The sequence below is a fragment of the Taeniopygia guttata genome, chromosome 19 (assembly GCF_048771995.1).
Source record: "Taeniopygia guttata chromosome 19, bTaeGut7.mat, whole genome shotgun sequence".
Taxonomy (NCBI): domain Eukaryota; kingdom Metazoa; phylum Chordata; class Aves; order Passeriformes; family Estrildidae; genus Taeniopygia; species Taeniopygia guttata.
Genome location: NC_133044.1, coordinates 598,113 through 621,276, shown reverse-complemented (window position 1 = coordinate 621,276; position 23,164 = coordinate 598,113). Strand labels below are relative to the sequence as shown.

The 23,164-nt window shown below is 42.8% G+C and overlaps 1 protein-coding gene across 5 annotated transcripts; it reads right to left on the bottom strand.

Moving 5' to 3' along the window:
* Positions 1–102: 102 nt before the first annotated feature.
* LYRM9 (LYR motif containing 9) lies at positions 103–23,108 on the bottom strand. Of its 5 annotated transcripts, none has more exons than XM_032751802.3 (5): positions 22,968–23,035; positions 12,361–12,433; positions 2,058–2,201; positions 1,348–1,440; positions 103–356 (listed from the first exon to the last, which is right to left on the bottom strand). In XM_032751802.3, exons 3-5 carry the CDS (start codon positions 2,181–2,183, stop codon positions 339–341), a joined length of 237 nt encoding a protein of 78 aa, XP_032607693.1. In that variant the 5' UTR covers positions 2,184–2,201; positions 12,361–12,433; positions 22,968–23,035; the 3' UTR covers positions 103–338. The 5 variants fall into 5 exon arrangements, with proteins under 5 accessions (XP_032607693.1, XP_030143841.1, XP_072772827.1 ...); XM_030287981.4 differs by lacking the exon at positions 22,968–23,035 and adding an exon at positions 22,467–22,534; XM_072916726.1 differs by lacking the exon at positions 12,361–12,433 and having other exon boundaries at positions 22,968–23,108.
* Positions 23,109–23,164: the final 56 nt, after the last annotated feature.

Here is a 23,164-nt window from a genome sequence, read left to right as displayed (position 1 = left end):
TGACTGATGCAGGGGAGCCTTGTCCCCAAAGAGCCTGCACAACAAGCGTTATCACACCCCATTGATCCAGGCCTAACAGTGTAATGAAATAAGGTACTCAAATGTTAGGCAAGCTTGGGCTTTAACTTAGAACTTTGTGATTATACAAAGCAATTTTCAAAATTCAATTTCTTCAGAAATATTAATTTAGCTTCATGACATCCCAGTGAAATATAAGTTATTGTATTTGTATTATCCAAGAGAAAACTTCAAGCAATAATTCTAATATAGTACTGGGCTTGACTGAAAGTCCTCTAAGGATGTTTACCAATGTCTTCCTTGGTTTCATCCTTCCTCTTCTACTTCTGGTTTTTATACTGAAAAAAAAAAAAAATTGTAGGAGTGAGCACATAACTAAGTAGAAGTTCATACCAACAAGGATTTACAACTCTTCTTCATGATCCACATAAATTTATGTCCATTTTCTTTAAGGCAGACTGAAATTTGGTAGGCTTTCCCTTTGCAGTATGAAACAATAAATCAGGCACAGTTATTGACTAGATTGTACCTGCTGGGATTTGATTACCACTAAAATATCATAATCTGTGACTAATCTGTGCTTGCTCCTGTAGCAATTCTCATTTGGATTTCATGGACTGGCAGAGAGAAGGACTTAACAGTCACTTAGTAAATTAAATCACAGATATTTAGAGAGAAAGTTGGACTTTTGACTTGTTTAACCATGTTAAGGTATCACACTCCCAGCCAGACTGAAATCCCAGGAAGCACAGGTGACTCTCAGCTGTCTAGCGGAAACCATCCTCATTCTTTCATCTGAGAAACCAGTCTGACAGCACAGGGGCAGATCCACCGGGTGACAACTGTGCACAGGGGCTTTGAAACTGTGTGGGCTATCCCTGATCTCTGCAGCCATGGGCAAGCTCTGAGGAAAACCAACAGTAGTTCTGGAAGTTCCTCTAAATTGTCTGAGGATAGATGCTGTTAGGAAAGCAGATGATGCATAGCAAGACATGGCTTGTAAAATGCTGTATTTTAATTTTTTCTCCTTTAATTGAGTGATAATAGCCACAACTGCTGATATTTTAATAGAATTCTTCATGGAAACAAAGACACAGAGACCAGCCTAAATTGTTACTGGTTCTGAAAAAAACCCCATAATTAGTTTATACTGACTAAGAGAATTTTTAAACTAAAAATGTCAACCACAGATCCCTCCTGGCTGGGTATTTCCTTTCAACCAGAGACTTCAACTTCCAGGACAACAATTTGCAATTCAGAACTTGATTTCCAATGTTTTCTTCTTTGCTCTGAACTGAAACCAAAATGCAGACAATCTGAAGAACTTACTTTATTCATCACCCAGTCAGCATCTTCAATGGCTCTCTTAATAATCTGCTGGATTCGCTCAGGATCATCTTCATCAGCATGGACTTTGAAACTCTGCAACATTCCAAGTGTCACTGACTTGTCAACACAACAGTTGTCAAAATAAAGATAGCATTTAAATATCAGAAGAATATTTGTTGCAAATAAACTGTTGGTCTAAAAAGGTAAAACCACACATTCTGACACCTGGCCATCCTCTTTCCATTACAAATCTGGTCATATGGAATTTCATGTTAAGTATTCTACTCCTTTCATACATCAACAACAAAAAGCCCAGAGAACTTCAATTCAAAACAATTGAAATTGCCTGGTATGTTAAAACTAGAAACAGGACAACAGGTATGATCAAAGGCATGAAATTACTTCCATATGAAGTATAGAATATGAACAGCCAGATGAGATTTACCCCGATGGGGGGGATATATGAATGACTGACATGGAACCAGTGGGTTTCACCATAAAAGATGTGTTTATGGAGTAAGTAATGACTGTTCACTCTCTTGACTAACACAAGAATTAGAGATGAAAGCCAAGAAAAGTAGGTTTCAGATTCAAAGCAAACAAAAAGAAATGGTCCTTCACACACTCCCACTGTAACCCTTCAAAGGTGGCGGGCGTGGAGCTCGCAGGAGAGCAGTTTGTGCTGGTTCAGGGCCCGGGGCTGCACGCACCTGCCGGATGGCGTGTCTGTAGTGCTGCTGGACGGGGCCCGGAGGCAGGCGGCGGCAGCAGCGCAGCAGGTACCGGTACAGCTGCACCGAGCTGCGCACCAGCTGCGCCTCCGGCAGCGGGGACATGGCCGGGCCGCGGCGGCTCTGCAACACACGACAAACCGTAACAGCCCTCAGTATCACCGACAGCACGGAAATACAAGCGCAAGTGATATGCACAACGAGAGCAGGGCCGGCACACTGAGGCGCGGCAGCAGAGCCTGCAGAAGCTTTACAATAAACCCCAACACGAAATGAATGAGAACTTGCTGAGTTTATGGACAGATGGGGGCTGGCCGTCACTGCTCCAGGGAGTAAAGTGCAGAGCTCACTCCAGAGGATCACTCTGTGATGGGAATAGCCACATGAGCCACAGTGTTTTACAGACAGACTGCCAGTGTGACTTTTGGGGAGAACCCAAACCTGTATCCCAGCCCACTGCGAGGTTCCTACTTGCTAAGCCAGGATCCTTAAAGTCCCTCAGACTTCCAGTGCTTTCCTTGAGCATCCCTAGGAGTTCATCCACATGGTGTCTTTTTAGAATGAGGATGCTCATAATGGCTACAAATGGTGCTCGAATTTAACAATATTTCCTATTCTGTCATTCTGTCAAGAGTTTCAAACCTCCAGCTGGAAACAACACAGATAAATATAGGAGAAGATAGGAAAAAAAATATTGCTAGGTTTGAAATTTTATATGTATTGGTAACAGCAACAGGAAAAGAACAAATCTACCAAGTTTCACGTACATAACTATATTTACATGTCGTAACAGTAAGTCCATCCAAGTCCTATAAAGTGCTAATCAAAGACTGTAAATGCCTTGTCATTTAACAGATGGTTGCCATCTGCAAAGAACTAAATTAACATTTGGGAAAAGGCACTTTTTACATCATTACTCTTAAGAATAAAAATAATAAATAAGCAACTGAATAATGAAGTAGGTGCATGCCATTGTTTTAGCACCATTATGATACCTACTCATTATTTGAAATATTTTTTTCCTTTTTCTTAAGTAATTTAAGTCCTTTAGCCAAATGTATTTCAGAGTACATCACGACAGCTATTACATGCCTGGGCTGTATATTTGCACAGACTAAATCTTGTTGCAGTGGGGAAAGTATCTTCTCTATGCTCCTATAAATGCCCATCATAATGGGATTAAAATACCACCAAACTTCAACACATTCATCTCTTGTTTTCTTCCGATTTTTTTTTCTGTAAAATATCCTTTTCTCTTTGCAGTGAAATATATGCTGGGCATCAACTCCATGCATTTTTGGTTTGGATTCATTTCACTGTGGCATTCAAGTATGGGAGGTGATTACATGCCCAACAGTCAGCTGAGAGATCCCTGCATTCCCCTTCAAGCAGCAGAAAGACAAGCAACTCCAAAATATGACTCCTAACATATAGACTGAATTATTCCCTGCCCTTCCCTCCATCAGAGAGAGAAGTTTTATCATCCAATACAGAAAACTGGAATATGTAGCTGGATTCAAATTGATCTGAGTCCAAATTTAACTTTACACGCAAATTTTTTGGGCTATATTCTTGGCTGGTAAGAATTTGTGTAATTCCACTGACCCTAAGAACCCATCCCGGCATTTCACATATTCCCATTTAATACAGTGAAACATCCCAAAATTCAATACAGATCCCAAAATACACTTTGGGACCAGAGCCAATTTGTGAAGTTGTTTCTAGGCTTTGATGTGTAAACTCATCATATGTCACTGTGCTCTAATTAAACCTAAGTGGTGCAATAGATTTCCTGTCACAAATGCAAAAATCCCTCTTGTGCTGGGACTGTCCAGGACAGCTTGCTCCAGCACACAGAACAGGAGCTCTGGGAGAGAGGAAGGAACCAGTCATGGAAACATATGGATATGGAAAGATGAAACTGATCAATGGAATTGAAAATGTTTCACTACAGATAATTAGGAATTTTCCACTGCAGTAATTTTTCATGGGAAAATGATGAGCTGTTGAATTCAAATTGGCTGACAAATACATTTGCACAGATAATTTTTTTGGGGGGGGGAAAAAATCCTTTGCCTTTCATGAATACTGGACATTCGAAAAGGTTTGAAGATGGAAGTTTTCACCCCATCTATTATCAAACCTAAACTCCTATGAAGCTCTCGTATTCAAATTTAAAAACCAAACCAGTTCTGACAGATACACAGCTCCAAAAATGCTACAAATGCAGTGATATAGCAAGCTTCACATGGAAGTTTATCACCAAAGATTTTTGCTTCTCTTAGGATGTAACTTCATCCAGTGAAAACTTCACTGGAAATCTACCACAGCACATGGAAAAATTGATGGCTATTTTCGTAAAGTGGTTGTTTAATAAGAAATAATCTCATGACTTGCCCATTGTTAAGTTGTAAGATACTGGTACCCTGTACAAGCACATCTCAAAGGGACTAGATCCTGACAACAGGTAATGCTACACCCTCCTCCTGTGCACCCAGATGCACTGGAGAATCTGCATAGCCTCTACTGTGATTTGCCCCTTCCTCGGCACAAAAAGGACAATGAAGCACAGGAAGAATCTGCACTGTTGCCTTTTGTTCTGAAAACATTTCCCCTCGAATCCCACAAATGTTACCAGTTTTATCTGCCATGTAAAAACTCTCAACCTCACAAAATCTGGCTATAATCCTGACTAATATTGTAAATCTCCCTCTGAAAACTTAAATATCATGCACAGCACAACAAACAAATGATCTACACCAAGAACTGTTGAGTCAGAAATAAAATAATCCGCTAATTGTGCTTTTCTGGAATGGATGACTGTATAATGTCCTAATCAGAAGGCTGAAATCACATTTGCATTTAGATAAAGCCCTGTTCACAAAGAGTCAAGTATAAAAGGAGACACTGAGACTATTGTGGCATTTCTCTGCATTGCATAATCATTTACGTTCCTGATAATGATATTCAGATAGTGAAGCAAAAGCTGACCAAAGCCAATTAATCTTCACTCTGCATTAGCAGGTTTGGCAATTGACCCCATGCACAGCAGAACCCTGATGAAGCTGACACTATGCCACTGCTCTCAGTTTACTTTTTTCCCCTGCTATTTTGAGTGTTTTTCAAGCAAATCCCCACAGTACAACAGTCACAGTCCCAATCCCTCTGAACTAGTCAAACAGCCACCAAAACTGGGCTCCGGAGACTAGAAGTGTTAATTAAAGGACTACAAGAGTTACCTGAGCTGTTCCTGTTTACAGGTTGGCTTCTCCTTCCTGCTCACCCATCTCTTTCCCCAGTATACAGGCTAGAGATGTGTTTTCCTGCTTTGAAGTATTACACCCTCAGAAGTCTTAACTCAGGAATTTATGATTCCCCATCCTCATCAAACCTCATGATCTCAGGAAAAATAAGAATGCCAAAATTACAAAGAAATTTGAAGCCTTTTTGAAACCTCTTTAACCACAAAACATCTTAGTTCACATTGTGACATCATTCCAGGAAGGCACACAAGTGAACTGCTGCTACCCAGAAGGTTTTTCCTCTTTGGTCCCTTCCAGGTTTCCCAGATTCAGGCCTGTGAGTCCAGCCCCGAGTGCCTGCAGCAGGGGCAGAAGTCCCTTTACTGGCACACAGCTGCCCTGGTGCTCATGACAGTGTCACACCTCCCCTCAGTCCCAGTGGGTCACAGGAGGCAGTGAGAGGAGCTCTGGTGCCCCAGGCAAAGCAGTCTGTTTGTCCATCCATCCGTCCCTGCTCACAGGCACGAGAGGCTCGGAAGGCTTGGCAGCCCCAGGCACGGCTGCCCCGCAGGCCCAGCTGCCCCGCAGCCCAGCCCTGCTGTGTGGGTGAGCACGGACAATGCTGCAGTCACTTCCAGCAGCCACATCTCACTGGCTCTTATTGAGATCACGGCTTTGATGTGATCGCTTCTGACGAGCTGGGCCGGGCATTGTTGGGGTTTTGTCCTTTCTAAACACGAGCTGCAGAGTCCCCTTGCATGAGTGACGATAGCCGGGCCTGTTCACTTCTATTTCTGCTCCTCTCCCCCTTATGCTTTGATTGATGCATGAGGCAGAAGCAATGTCAGGTGAATCTGCAGAACCATTTGGGGGGCACAGCCCACAGGCCTAATGCTATTCAACAATGTTTAGAAATATTATAAATATAATAGAAATACAAAATATAGAATTGTAATTGAGAAAACTTGAGAATGACAAAGAGTGCTAGAGCTGGGCATAATGACTACTTGTATAAATTAACCAAAGCCACAGGGCAGATGTCTTACATTACGGCCTGGTTTGGTATCACACAGCACAGACATTCAATACTGCAAATAAAACACTCAGGCTTTTGCAATGCTACACCAGTGAGGAAACATGCTGCCCATGCTGAGGCCAGATTACCTTGTTCTGTATAATTAATAAGCATGATCAGACTAATTAGAGTAACATTCTTTGGTGCATGCTCACTAGTGAGGACCGGAACCTTCCTGGTTTAGGTGCAATTCAAACTTCTCCAATTTTTTCTCCTGAAAATGATTTTCCCGGCTTAAAGGAAATTCTGAAAGGCACAGTCTCAAAAGAACTTTTTCTTCTCAGCTCTGAATTGTTCAGTTCAACTGCTGTTAAAATTAATTTTGTTCACAGTGACTAAATCTGTACGTATTTACCTTTGGGATCATGCCTGAATAGGAATTGAGTTATCAACTTTAAACCAAAACTGCCTGTTCATTCCTTTCTTGTAAATATTGTATTTTGAAATGATCCAATGCTTAGTTCCAGTTCAGCAATTGTGATTCTCCCAACTACTTCATGTCAGTTAGTGCAACAACTTTCTGGCTGAGGTTGTATCTGTTCTATTGGATGCTCTGAAATATCCAACTGGGCACCAAATAAGCTGCCACAACTGTTCTTGACAGACAGATACCCACTTGGCAGCATAAGGCATGGAAGTGCCTTTGAAGGGCAAAACCATGCTGTCTGATTAATGACCACATTAACTCTGTGGACTATGGTGCAGACAACATGGGAAGAACAGCAAGTCTTACATAAGGTTTTGTAGTGGTTTTCTCAGTGGTCTGTTCAGGAAGACCTAAAACTGGTTAAAGTTTATTTTATCATTATTCTTTAACACATGCTTACTTTGCTTATGCAATTCAACTTTATAATTTTTTTTAAGACAAAGTCAAGACAGTAAAACAAGAAGCTGTCAGTGCAGAAAGAGCTCTTCTTTGGAAAGTACACGAGTTGACAAACTTGTAAAGGTGGAGAGTCAGGATTTAAAACAGCAAAAGAAGTCATCATGATCCACATTATTGACTAAAGTTTAATTAAAAATATTTGGTTTTTACACCAAAAATACCTAAGATACTCCTCTAAGCCTTCCCTTAGCGTAAACATCGCACCCAGTCTACAAGGGAATAAAGCCTGTGCAGTGTGACCTCTCCTTTTCCTGCTCCCTCCAGCACAGCCCTTCCAGCCCTGGCTGTGCACCTAATCCCTGGATGGTGACGATGGGACTTGTGCCCCGCCCTGGGATCTACACCTCATCCTGGAGTTGTCCTTCCCAACTCACATTATCCTTCACAGCAGCGTCTGGAACAACTCAATGTCTATTATTCCAAATCCACACCTGCTGAAATTTAGCATCTGCCAATCCTTCACCCTCAATCACAGTAATAATCTGAGCCAACCCCTTTCCTGGCATAAACCCTGCCTATGGTGGAATTAAACCACGGATGAATTTGACCCCTCACATCCTGAGCAAAACCCACGTTCCTGGGAGCAGTGTTTATAAGCAGCAGTATTGCAGGACATGTAAGTCTGGGAGCCTTTAGCCTCTTAGGGGGATTGGCCCAGCTCACTAATCAGGGATTGTTGCCATACCAACAGCTAATCAGGGGCAGATCCCACCAGTCTTGGGGACACTTCTGAGCTCTTAAAGCCATAGCTCAAGTTTTCCCCAAAACTTCATTGTCACTCTCCAAGACCTAGTCTAGCTCAAAGGCAACCTAAGGAAAAGGAAGGTGTGGGCAGCGAGAAGCCCTCACAAATAGAGACACTCCTCAGAACCCCGCAGGACATTTGCTCTTGGTGGTACAGGGCTCGCTCTTAACTGATTACACACAACACACCAATTCTGTTGAGCAACAAAACTAATTTAGAGCTCTGGCAGAGATGAAGGGGGATGAGAGAGAACTCTTTTCTCTTTGCATTTATCAATACTCATCTGAGTGAATGAGTATGGCAGGACAATTCTGAGTGGCAAAAGCATTTGATGGAAATGGAGCTGCCTTAGGTTTCACCCATGATTCTGGTTTGTTTACATTTGGTGAAACCTCAGGAAAAGGGCATAAAAGCTTTGGTTCAATTGAAGTCCTGGTGGTAACCTCCAGTGCTAATAATTAACTCAATTATGCTGAATTAATTTGATATAATTATTGGTGATGAAGCAAAGACAGCAACCCAGAGAAACTTTGAGAGACAGGAAGAAGTCTTAACAATACAAAATACCCTATAAATAGCATCTTTTTTTCCCCCCCAAACTGAGTTGAAGACACAAAATGAGTTCATTACAGTCATCTGGCTTCATTCAACCCTCCAAATTACCCCTGTACCCAGACAAATAGCTGTGTATTCCAGCAAGTGCACTAGAATTACAGCAGGCCCTGATGAATTTGACACAGCACTCAGCACAAGTGTCTGTCCCCATCCAATTACCTAAACAATGAAGATTTAATAATACATTTAAGAGATCCACAATGCTTCTCCTTTAACTGAAGATGTTAATTAAGAACACTTTTCTGTTGTACTGCTGTCAGTTGGGTGGCTTTTTAAGCAACAACCTGGAGGAGGCCGCTTATGGAGTCTTTTCATTTATCTGCAGTTTTTATCTAGTATTTTCAGACTCAATCAGTTCAAAACAAACAAACCCCAACTATAAAAACCAAACACCTATCTTTTTCCTCCCCCATTTAATATTTCTGTCATTTGCTTTGAAAAAGTATTACAGAAATGCCTTCCTTGCTATGAAAATACACACATTTTTACTGAGGGTTTTTTAATGCTTATGTATTTAAAAATAAAATAAAATGTCAGCTGAAGCAAAAATCAGATGTGGTTAAGTCTTGGGAAGTAGGTTAAATGACAATGAAATCCAATGAATTCTATGCAAATTAATGCTGGAAGTAGTACCAAAATGCCTCAGGACTGTCCCCTGCCTGCTCCCTCACCCTGCAGGAAGCACCCCTGGCCTGTTTCAGGGTCAGACAAAGCCTTCAGCACCCTGAGTTTGCAAGCTTCTACTGCATTTTCATTATCCTTGGTGACAAGAATAAAAATATTACCTCCATCATCACCAATTGCTTCTGAGGGGAGATTCCAAGTGCTTAGATGTAAGAAATGAATAATATTTTTCCAATTTGCTAAGTAGGTGCTGCTCACACGCCCCCAGATCACTTCCTCCCTGAGTTCTGCTGGTTCTCAAGCACAGCTGATCTTTCAGAACTGGATTTAATTGCCACCAGGCTCTGATAAGACTCATCAGTTTAAAGTAAGCCCCATTACATCCATAATTTATGCATTTGATTTCAACAGATCCCTTTGTGCTCAACACTGAGGGGGCAAAAAGTGCTTTCCGTGGCTAAGATGCTAATGTTTTCTAAACAAGCTTGAAAAAAATATTATTTCTGTAGAGACACTACATTTTAACGTGGTGTGAGGGATTTTTCAAAGGCTCCCACATTTATCTGGACAGCCACATAAATTTTGTCTATGCCTCTTTCCGACAGTCTCTTTAGTTTAGAGAGCTGAGTTACTGCTGCATGGGGAGACATCCTCGGGGAAAGGGCAGGCACAGGCTGGAGGGAAGCACAGCTCCCCGTCCTTCAGCCAGCACCCAGGAGCGGGCTGTGGGCTCACCTAACCCAAATGCACCTCGTGCCCATCTGCCACACAAGGGTGTCTGCGTAAGTGAGGCGCTCAGCAGCCCCTCCTGCCAGCACTGCCTCCCCCAGAACTCCCTCTTGCCCACCCCCAGCCCTGCTCTGCCGTCACAGCCTTCATTTTCCCTTTCATGGATTTTTGCTTGAAAAAGCATCACTGCCTCGATTGTCTATTTTCAGCCTGTATTTAAGAAAACCCTTTGGTTCCATTTGCAGCCACATCCTGTCTCAGCCTCCCCCTCTTTTTGTTCCTAAATATAAGGCTGATGCAATTTGATGTGACATGATAAAATAGCACATTTGCATTGGCAGAAACTTTCTCTCAGCAGCAGTAATTAAAGGGAGTAGATGAGACATTGCTGAAATTTGTGTTTATTTAGCCTGGAAATAAAAGGCTTCAAGTCTTCAAAGTCTTGAGAGGGATGTTAAAGTGTGTCACGACCATGAAACTCATCAATGGGTGCCGCCTTCGACAGGCTTCCTTTCTGACAAAGAAACGGTCACTCAAACAATGTCATTGATTTAAAGAGAGTAAAAAAAGAAATCAGAGTTCTGTACACCATATTCCTAATCAGTGAAAATTATTTAATGTGTTTCTTGGGATTATAAATAGTACCAGGACACTTGTGGTTCACATAAGACAAGGCCAGTCAATCTCTAACTTAGAGCACAGGCTCTCTCAACATGAGAGGAAAACCAAGATCTCATTGACCACACTGAGAATTAGGCACTTAAGTATCTGAATTTTTGATCTGAGAAGCAACAGCAGAGGTCAGGTACTCACCTTCACCTACAACACAGACTTTTATTAATTGCCGAAGACAGAAATCCAGAAACAGCAGCCTGAATCCTGTAAATTCAACAGGATTCACACTACAGATTAAAACTCATCTACAAAACTCATGAATTAATTTACTGTGCCCAGTTTTGCTGAACAGATGCACAGCAAATGCCTGACAGGTCAGGTAATGTCAGCTTTCTCTACTCTGTTCCATTATTGATAACAGCAGTAGAACACAGTAGTGGAAGAAGAGTAATATTTAGAAGTTGTGGGGGTTTTCTTGATATTTAGAAGGTAAATTTAGTTTACTTAATCCATATGAAGAATTCAGGGAAAGGTCTGATAGTTGTTCCACAGGCCACAGGATTTAGCAGACATAATATGGTTTCAAGTGAAACTTCCTGCTCAGGAGCATCTTCCCTCTCCTTGTGCACACAAGGCTATTCTTTCAAACCCATCTGTGATCAGCTCAAAATCGGCAGCCCACGTTTTGAGCAGGCTCGTTTCCATCCTAACACAGATGGCACCAAGAACAGGGCAGGCCAGAAAAAAATCAGTTTGTATATTATGCTTCAGTTTTTATGGGTCAGATTACCATTCAAAGCCATCAAAATGGCAACCCATATGTGATGCGTCTGCCATCAGAACTGAAGTGATATACCATCAAAATCTTCACAGGGTTAGTTAGACAGCATTTGATTAACCATTGACTAAACTCTGATATTTAAAAGTAAAGACATTTTCCTTCCCAAGAATTTTTTTACTCTGACTGATCAATAAAATTGCTTTGATGAGTCAATAAGGAAAAGGCATTTTGCCATCTTCATCCCTGAACAACTGCATCGGCACGGCTCTCTTGGCAGAAGGGAGCTCAGCTTCTATGCCAAATATTCGCTTCCTCCGTGAGCCAGGTGCAGATGTTGGCTATGTCATCTGTTCCAACTTCTTTGTTCTACAAGCCAGAAAATTGTTCTCACAGCTTTGGGGAGAAAATGGGGATCTGAAGAGCTCTTTGCATGCTTCCATTGGTGGAAGAATATGAGATGTTTTAAAGACACTCTCCTAGAAAGAAGAAATGTGTCCTTCCCCCCACTTGTGACAATTAGCCAGCAGAGAGCCGTGTCCTATGGATCCCGAAGGGCTGCTGCAACAAGGTCACAGCCATGGTGTTCTGTTCCCTGCCTCCTACACATCCTCTGCCTTCCTGCAGTGCCAGCTACAGCCCATTCCCTGCTCTAGGGAGAGCTTTATCCCAGATGCTACAAAGACTCTGCTGCCACAGGGACAGGTTTTAAAGTGGGCAGGCCTCTTCTGGGAGAAGTCTATTCAACAGTAAAAGGTATTGGAAATGTCCCACTATGTTATCACGGCACCTGGAACTCAACTGCCATGCTGACAGACAGGGCCACCAGCCTGTGTCACTGCTAATGGGAACATCCCTCATTCACAAGTTTTTTCAGCCCTCTAGCCTCTCTATGTGATATTTTGGTCAATGCTGATACCTCAGGTGCATATTCTCAGCCAGATACAATATGCACAATGAAAAATTCACTTACAGCATCCAGAGTAGAGGAACTTTAATTATCTTCACAGATTAGGCCTGTCCAAGTCCAAAAGCAAGCAAAAGACCTGCAGAGAAGAATCAATTTTCATTATCTGTTTTTCCTCAACTCGCTACTTGAAGTGCCATTAATAAAGAAGTGCTGAGAAACCCATCCATAGCTCAATTTATTCCTATGAGACCTTTCACTTTCATCTGACCAGTTACATCAGACACAAATGTATGGCTTTAACATGAACAGGCTATTGCTTTCAGTCATCTACTCTAAAAAGCTAAAAAAAAATACCCTACAAAAAGATTTAAGTAGAGAGAAATTCTGATTCAGGAGAACTGACTCTTCAATATTTCCTGATAAGAGCTGCTGGAGGTAAGAAACCATTTACCTCCATTAAAGAGCCACAGTTTCTCATACTCAGAACTCTGTACAATGACATAATAATTACTGTACAGTATTCTGCATACAAAAAACTGCTTTGGACCTAGGCAACAACAGAGGGCACACAGGAAACTGCTCTTCTCGAATATACGATTGTACAGTGAGTAAAGCAAAGCAAATAATTCTCTAAAGCCAACACTAATTTGTTTATTTAGAACCTTTCCTAAGTTTGTTGAAGTCAAGCAAACAGATTTCTCTGGCTATCCAAAGACATCTGGATCACGTTTTATCTCAGATCCTGTCACAGAGATTTTCAAAAACTACTTAAAACAAAAGTCCTGGAAGATAACAGAGACTCTGAACTGGTATGTTTTGCCTCCCTTTGAAAGACACGAGTCTTTAAAAAATCTAAGGCAAAACTCTCAAGCACATTTACAAACACATGGATCAAAGACAGCTGTTGCCACAGATGATTTTTTTTTCCCCAAGTATTTAAGAGTAGCACAATTTGGTGACATATGATGATTGACAACAGCTTGGGATGATGACATTCAGGTTTGGTATCTAATGTCAGCACATATATTTGCCCTCTGAAGGCCATATCAAGATGCTCACAGGCAGACTTACTGTAATAGGCAGTGTGAAACAAGAACCCAGAAGAACAGATTCAACTTTAAAAGCTCATCCTGAGTCCACTGACACTTTCTAGCTGTGGTACAAGAACTAAACACTAAAAGCTGCCTTATTTTCATCCATCACCTAAATTTTCCTTTCTGAGAGCAGAGGACCTCTGATAAAGATCTTGGCTGAGTGCTGCAGAAAACACCTCTCATTAGCATTGTTAATTAGCACTTAGCAGATATATCTGCAGTTAGCTATCCCACCAGGTCGTTCACCACGCCCTTCCAGAAGTGCAGTCCTCCTCTGTTAACTCATAACCAATGTAATACCCAGAGAGCAACACAATTAACTTCTTCTTAGGCTGATATTCACACCAGCAGTTACTTCTATAATTCACTTAGCAGAGCATCAAGCACCTGGGCCCAGAAAGCTTTCTAAACCTACTCCAAATACACCCAGATGAGCTTTGGGAACACAGTTAAACAGTATCAGTTGCTCTGTTTCATTGTTCAGTGATAAACAGTGCTTAAAGTCTAACCTGAATTTCCACTTTGGAAGTGTCTTTTAGAGAAAAGTTCATGTCAAACTTGAGGTTCCTTTGTGCTGCCAAAGTGTATAAAGAGCACTGATGTAAATGTGAATTACACTCCTGACACGGTTATTAACTGGTATAAGTTGTTAAAGCAAATAATCTCCAACTTGCTGCCCTATTTTTATCTACTAAAAGCCCAGTGCCTTCTTGTGATCCTCCAGTGCAAAGCTGACCTGCACTCAATCCCTTCTGTGCATCAGATTGGTGACAAGATTTCTGCATGTTCGTATACCACCTCCAAGCAGCTGCAGCCTGGAACAATGTGTGGTACTGTTGATTTTATATAACCTTTAAAAACAAATAATAAAAATCTAGTGTGCCCCTAAAACATGTTCAGAAAAACAAGCTTACTTTCCATGCACAGACATATTTCCAAGCAGAACTTGGGAGCCCATGTTCATTCCTGTCTATGAGGGAGCAATAATATTGCTGTTCAATTTCTTATTTATCCTGTATCATGCATGCTCACCATATCCAAAAGGAATACAGAAATGCTATCTGTAAAGTCTTTACACTTTAATAAAGTCATTGGTAATTATGGTAATAATTTACTGAAGGTAAACAGCTACAAATCTGCTGTTCCTAGCATGCTAAAACTTATTTATCCGTTTGTCTTTATGGAAATTTGTTTCAGTGGGCAAAGATCAAAGCCACACACACATTATTTTTCAGAGGGCTGCCAGTGTTTGTTCATGGAATGATGAATCCCATTTGTTGCATTACATCCCCTGTCTCTGTATGTCACAACTCTGCTTCCCACTGGTGTGAGAACAGGACCAGAGCGGAATCAACTGCTCTGCTCACACCTTTCTTCCCCAGCATGAACTGGCAAACATCTACTGGGAGAAACATTTCCATAATAATCTGACCAGACTTCTCCCTCATTTGTTTGCAATGAAAGAGTTAATATCTGTGACCCAAATATGGAGACCCATTTTAAACTTGCTGAAAATTGCTTTTTAATCCTAGCTCTCGAGGATTTCCTTTGAAACCATCTGCCATGCACGCTGGGTACTCTTTCCCTGTATATATGCAGGATTACTATAATATGGATTCTTTTGTGTAACTTAATACATTACAGCATATTAAAAATTTAGTTGAAATTTCCATTTTTTTAATTTCAAGTGCCATAAAAATGACTGTAGAAGTCAAAACCACTGACAAGTTCATGGCAAAGCCAGCACCCATATTTATCTTATTTACTGCAGTATTTGCCTCGCAATTCTAATATTTAATCACTCTGACACTGGCTGGGTTTAAGGAATAGTTATGACTTATTAGTATAACTAACGCACATGCTTCAAATCAAGTTAAGAATTTTGAACTTTAGGAATGGATTTAATCATGTGCTTTACCAGGCTTAAATTTCCCATGCTTACTTTCAAGTCTGGAAGACACAACATCATAATGATTAGAGATCAGAAAATATTTCCCAATATTATTTCAAATCTATTGCCCAGCTTTTTCTATTTTCTCACTATGAACCTTTATGCAATTGTATTCTTATAGTACATATCCTGAAGAGAAAGAAAAACATCACACTTGTAAATTAACTGAATTTTAAGACTGGCACATGCAACTATGTATATTATAGCAAATATCCAAAACTTAAATTAGAGAAAGTATATTGCTTACTATCACAATAATCACAGCCAGAGTTATTGAAAATAGCAAACATTCAGCAAGCTAGATTTAGAATCAATTTATTGAATCAGCCTATAAAGGAAAAAAAAAAAATCTAAATCCCAGCACAATTATCAAGCATCTTCAGAGTGAAATACTTCTTAAAAAGAGTGATTTCCCTGCAAATATTCTGAGAACAGAAAATAAGGACAATTATTTGCATAGGTTTAATCACATAATGTGACACTGGTATTTCAGGAGCCAGACAGGCAACAGCCTGTGAACTTCTTTGTTCCACATAAGCACATCTCAGAGCACCAAACCTGTGCCTGGGCTTCCTGAGCAGCCCTGAGTCCTCGCTCACATGATTCATTTCACAGCCAGTCACCCAAGAGCTAATACAAGTAAGCGGCAATGAGAATCCCCCTCCAAACCAAAGGGACGATCCCATTCTCTTTGATGCCTTTTCCCTGGAAAGGAGCTGTGTTAGATGGGATAGAAATATACAGGAGAGATCCACACATACAGATGTTGGAAGAATGTAAAGAGGAAAAAACAAGCAAATCATTTTGTTTTAGCACTAACAGATGTTGAAGCATGATCATCCTGCAGACACGTTACTTTTAATACAATACTGCTCATAAAGTGAGGGGGGGAGGACAGAACCAATGCCCAATTACCCAGTTTTTTTCAAGGTTTCCATTTTAATGAGCTTCCTGGATGATTCTGTCCTTTTAATTTTCCTTCTCTAATAATCCTATCAAATTAGTTTTGTCTAAAACATCATCAAAAAGAAAATCAGCTGTCTGACAAAATTCTAAAATTGCTGGTAGCAGGTTCTTATGATGCATGTTATACATCATTTACTTCTGTACAAATGCAGAGCAATTCCCAAGATCCTACAGCACTGCTGGGATTAGACTTGAGTGACTGAAAACAGCCTCATGTCCCGACACATCTGCTAATGGCAAACAAATACAAACAGACTAACAGCGCAATGGCATTTGCAGATAGATCTGTGCTGAAAAAAACAACCAAATGCAGAACAAATAGATTAAAGCCACCTTTCTGTGGCTAAGGGAGGGATTAGGGGAAGCCGGGCCTGCATTCCAGCTGCAGACTAACCCGCTGTCCTGCCAGACTGCATCTGCCACTCCTGTTACCAACAGAGGCAGTGACTTCCCACCTGCCACCTGGCCAGCCATGTGAGGAGCTGGTGACACCAGGGGTGGCCGTGGGCCACTGCTGCAGCCAGGGAGCACACAGAGCTCACGTGCCCTGGATCCAGCAGGCAGCACCAGCCCCAAGCAGCCCTGCATGCCCTCTGCAGTGCCCGGCCTCGCAGGCAAGGACAGGGCAAGCACGAGCAAGAGCTCCAGCGATGGCCCTCGCGACCTCGAAACAAAAAAAAGGAAAGACAAACCCCCAACAGCCATAACTGTTTACACAGCAGCTTTCTTACAACCCACTGGTCCCCCAGTACCACAGGAATTAGTGATGCAGAACTAATTGATACAAATCTCCTGAGGGGAGAGTTGCTGCTGGTTATCTCAAGATGAGAAATTTAGTCCAGAAGGATAAATTGGACAGACAGCTGAAAAGCTTTAGTTCTCCTGGTAGGAAAGGAATTGATCTGGTAAAGAAAGCCATTAAAGAGATACCATCAAGTCAAAAAAACAAGACTAGGAAAAACATTCATAGTCTTAAGACAACTAAGAAACATCTGAAAACTGTGTTTATATCAGTACAGTTAATTATTCCCATCTTCACACAAAAGATGAAAAACTGAAGATGTCAAAATTTTAACATTTCTCCTAGTTAAACTTATGTTATGAATATAATTATGAAACTGCTATAAAAATCCCTGCTCTTCAATTAGTGATTTAATTTTTGCATCTAGTATTTTTACTTATCAATTCCCCTTCCACCAAGTTGATGAAAAATAGTAGTATTCAGATATTCACAAGCATGTAAAAGATTCTATTAATGATTCTGGCATAAGGTTCTATCAGGCTTTTCTGGATTAATTTTACTGCCCAAACCCTCAGTTCCATTCATTACAATAATTTTTTGCGATAAACAACAACAGTTCATGTGCATGTCACACATGCAGTCTGCATTTTTTGCTCTGAAGTGCACAAAGGCAAGATATATTTTCTTCAAAACATCTGATTTCAAGGACAGAAATATGAAGCAATAACACAACAATGAATTCTCAAAAGAAACCTGGAACCCGTGGAGCAGTGGCTCATCAAGTTGTGGGACTGCAGGACGTGAGCCCTGCGCTGTACTCAGGGACAATGGGATGTCACAGCCATCCCTGCTGCTGTGTTCTGCTGCTGGACCCAACGCTCTCCTGAGGCTGTCAGGGAATCAAACACCCCAAACTTGCTGAGGGTGGAAAAATCTCAGCAAGAGCTCCCAAACGAACCAAATTCTCCATGTACAACCAATGCCTGTTGTCAGTCTGACCACAGAGACGGAGCTTCCATCACCTGAACCAGTGACTCCAAAGTTCCATGGAAGGGAAGATCTCCAAAGCTGCTATCTTCCTTGGACAACAGGTTTGACTCAAGACAGGAACTGAGCTGCGTGATGTGACTCAACGCTGAGTTCAGCCTATCCAGCCTGTGGCACTCCCCACCAGCCGAGAATCTCTGCTCACAGGGGCCATAGCCACCCTGAACCTTAGGGTAATTCAGAGCACCTCTTCTCAACGTGTGGCTTGGCTTTATTTCAGCTACCAGTTTACTCCAGAAACAGTGGATCATGGAGAACAAGGTCAATCAACATGTGACATATTTAAACAAGCAGCAAACAGTGATGCAACTCTTGGAAAAGACATAAATGTGCCATCACACAGACATTAAAATCATGCATTGTTTTTTGCCTGGAGAGGAGGAAAAGGAAGTAGCCTGCTTCTCTCCCCTCTCCAAAACACATCATTTAGGGATGCTGCTCACACAAGGACAAGTGCCTTGTGGTGATGCTTTCAATTCTGCACCTTCTAGGGAAGATAACACACTGTGGAACTATTTTAAGAACATCTCATTCACAAAGGTCTCCAATTCCATCTTCAGAGACAGAGAGGATTTTCTTGCTGCTTCAACATCTTTACTGGCTTGACATTTGCTTCAGAGGGAATTCATTTGCTGTTCCAACATCAGAATGGAGCAAGAGCAGCTGCCAGGAGAGGGATAAAAGGAAACACTGTCGACAAAGAGCAGCAGGGTCATTTCTGGTGCAAAGAAATATAGAACAGAGAGAACCGCAGAACTGACACTTTCTCCAGAAAGCAGCAGGGGATAAAGATGTCCCCTCTGCCTCCTGAAACCCGTGTTTAGGAAGGGACTAAACAATCAGGTTTAAGTTTGTAAATGACTAATTATTACAAATCAACTGTAAGCACCTGAGCATTCCCACTTAAAGCCAAGTTCATGCTTAAATGCTGCAGTCAGCAAAGAACTCAGTAAGTCCTTCAGAACTCTCAAAAGAAAACACTTCTGGCTAGAAAGCTCTGCAGAGCACAAGCTCAGTGTTTGGGAGGTGACATTTTTGGGATGATTTCAAGCTGCAGTGCTAATCCTGACCATCATATCTGTATATGGAGCACACTGGACAGACTTGGGGCAGGGCTGTGATCCCACCACAATAAACTATTCTGCAAGAGCCAGAGGGGGCTGAGGGTCCAGGGAAGCAACACAGGTACCCGTAGAGTCTGATATCCACAATCAGGGAGAAGCACAGTCTTGGATGACACCATCTGTCCCTCACAGCAGTTGTCCCCCACCCCATCCCAGGCACATAATGCTGCCCTGCTGCAGGAAGCTCCATCCCATCATTTAATTGCTGTCCAAGGCAGTGCCACATTCCCACAGTGCTGCTCTAAGGAGTCACCCTGCCTGCTGCCTGACTGACAGCCTCACCACAGCTCACTGGCTGGAGTACTCGATTCTTTTCCCTCTATCTTATTAAAACGTTGCCCTGAGCAGGGCAGGGACTTGTCCCTCATTCCACAAGACAAGGAGATCCTGCCCTCCTCCTAGATGAAGGAATATTGTCATCCTTTCAAAAGTTAAGACAGAAACCTTTTTCATGGAGAAAAGGTTTTGAAGACAAAAACTCTGGAAAATTATTCCTTGTGAAGAAAAGGGCTAACATACTTGAACAGCAATTTAAATCCCATGATATTTCATGTACATGCTTATTTTGTTACACGTTAGGATCACAGTTTATTTGGAGCGTGGTATTTATCTGACTAACCAAACCTGCTCAGATCCACAGGCGTGAGCACCATGTTTCTGACACCTTAAGGGCTCCAGCACCAGGATTTATGAATTAAGTATTTCCAGGGTGTTACAGAATACTGAGGACTGTATCTGCAGAGTGTTATATCAGGGTATGTGTGGGCTTGTCAAACACCCACATGATAAATTATCAATAGTGCAGCTCAGAGCACCCCTTTTGTGGATCAGAGACAAATCTGTGCATTTTATTATGCTTTGTTCCACTTAATGTTATTTTTTTCTGCATTAAAGGTTCACAAAACCCTTACATGCCCAAATGCTGAAGGACATTCATATACAACACATGATCAAAAGACTTATTCTAATATTTCAAGTCCTGTTTCCACAGCTAGTTCATGTGGGACCAGGAAAAAATGCTGACAAGTTATGTCTGGAACTGGACAATTACATTTTATATTGTTCAAGATGATATAATCTTTTTCATAGAATTTTAAGGTTAAAACACTACTGAGGAGCATTAAAGAAACAGGATTAGCTGATTAAAAAGTGTTTACCATCCCTTGCCTGTATGCAGAGCACTGTCAAAGAGATTATACCCCTGCAAACCAAGGGTCAAATCCGAGAGGAAAAGAAATCTCTCAAGAGTCAGAAAAGACTAAACTTGAAGCTGTGGATTTTCAGAAATGAACAAGCGTGAGCCAGGCATTTCTGATGCACAATATTGACTTCTACATGCAGTAACAGACCTCTGTTGAAGAAACAAAGGCTCTATTAGGCGAGCACTTTGCAAGTTTAATGTTTTCCTTACTACCTTCTGTTTTTTCCTTACACATACTTCCCTATGAATCAACTTGATCTTGTCCTCCTTAACCTGCCTAAAAAGCAGTTGAACTGAGAGCTTTTAAGTTTCACAGTGTGACAGAGGCCAGGAACATCAGTTGAAAGTGTTTATGAACCCAGTGTGCAAGGCAGATACACTGGTGGGGGTGGGCCACCCAACGCTGGCACCTGACAGAACTCCATATGGGCACCAAGATAAGCACATCCCTCACCAGGCTTCACCTCACGGAGCAGGGCTGCTGCAGCTTCCAAGGGCAAATAGAACAACATGGCTGTAGCATTTAGTGCATCTGAAATCAATAAAGTGGGTCCCAGATTTTACCCACACTTCACAGATGGAAGCTGGGGAGCACGGTGTGGAGTGATGTGGTCATGGACTGCCAGGAAACACGTGCCAGTGCCAGGAGTGCAAACCCTGCACTTTTGCTGCTGAGAACCCACTGACATGACAGCATCTAACAACACTTTCAGGGTACTTCTAAGGCAAGACACTTATTTACCCAGTAAAGTACCTAACTGAACAAACAGTTAAGGTGACACTGTGTTTAGACCTGAATAATGGCACTGAGACATTGACCTGCAAATACACTGAGAACCCAGTTTCCCATACAAGGATTATTGGGCCACTGCTCCCTTTTACTACTTGAAATGGTTTTGCAGAGAGAGAAAAAGAAAAGTCCATAATGTAAACGTGTGGGAGAGTTTTAAAAGCCTTCCAGTCTTGCCAACACAGCCCTATGCCCTTTTGTACCCGCTTCCTTCCTTCTCCCCCACACCACACCTCCCCAGAGCCCCAGGGGAAGCAGAAACCAGAAGAACCCTTGGGGTGTGCCATATTCAGACACGGCTTGTTATCAGCTCCAACAGAAACCTCAGACAGCTACAAATGTGAGTTCCAAGTAAGTATTCTGTCTCCTCTTCCAATAGGTAATATAAAATGGCTGTAAACCAAAATTTGCTTGTTCCTTTTTTTTCTTAAGTGCAGTCTGTTTTTAAGATGGTGACATGACCGCAAAACTCTGATATAATTCCAGACCAGACTATTAGTAACTGTATTTCCAAATGCAACAGGGATAGCTTTAACAAAGGAGCCCATCTTCAGTCCTGCAAGACTTCTCTTGATTACATTCTCAAAGAGCAGGCAAAAATTACCCAAACCCCATTGTTATAAAGTATCCCCAAAGTATCAAACCCATACTTGCAAAGATTTTGCACTGAGGTTTCAGGAGTCACAACAGGCTGTCACATTTATACTCTCTCTTCCTCTCCCTGCACAGGAGCCTAATGCTGTCCAGTCTTCAGAAACAAACAGAAAGGACAGATGACAGGACTGCACCTTCAGGGATCTGCTGGTAACACCTCAGCACTGCAGCTGTCCTGTCACAGCTCTGCTGAGCGCTTTTCCTGCCCAGACAGGAGCCAGGGGCAGCGAAGGAGAGGCTCAGCTCCCTCCCAGCACAGCGAGCAGATCCCCTGTCAGTCACGGACTGCCTCCGAACTGTTCAGTTCAGTTACCTGAAAGAACCTCTTCATCACCCTCACGGTAATTTAACTCTACCACCATGGGAAAGGCTCCAGTAACCTAGGAGAGCTTTTCTGAGGTAAAACTATTAATCAGATATGATTAATATTCGCATGAGAAAATGGAAGGTGTTAAAACTGTCGAGTTTTTATCTACCCCTGTGTTTCAGGGAACACTGATGCCTTACCCAAAGACACTGCAGACCCCAGGCATGCAGATTCATAGCGTGAGGGAACTAAAACAACAACCAAAGGATATTTCTGTCCTGGTTAACACGTACCTGGCAGTGTCCCCTGAGCGTGTTCTGAGCACGCTGGAAGGAGCCTCGCAGAGACTGCCTCGGGCAATGGGCCACGCTGCTGGGAGCACTACACCCTCTCATTAGCGGTTTATTTCCCTTTCCTGCCAAGGGGAGCCCACGCGCGGCGTGACATGGTGCCACAGCCCAGGGGCCCCGCAGTCGCCGCTCTCCGGTCCTCAGAGACTCGAAAAACAGGCCCCAAAACCCCACAGATCCCCTGCCCTTGGCGGGCAGCCCCCGTCGGCCCCCCGTGCTGCGGGACCGGCCTCGGCGGCACGGAGCGGGCGAGACCCGAGGGCACCGTGACCCAGGCGGGAGCAGGGCGGGCACAGAGGGAGCCGCCGGGGGTAGCGGAACGGGGCGGTGTGAGGGCACAAGGGCACCGGGACCCGGCGCGGCCCCTCAGCCCGCCCTCAGTGCGGCTCGCACTCCGCCGCCCCCTCAGCGCCCACAGCGACCCCGCGCGCGCCGCGTCCTCACCTCACCCCGCCCCGGGCCGCGATTGGCCCCGTCCGCCGTCCGTCAGCACATCCCCTCCGCCCATTGGCCGCCTGCCGCCCGTGGGCGGGCACAGCGGCCGCTTCCTCATCCGTGATTTGCGGAGCGGCGGCTCTTCCACCGCCCACCGGCTCCGCCACTGGCGAGGAGAGCTGTCGGTCGCGCCGCCGCCCGCCTCC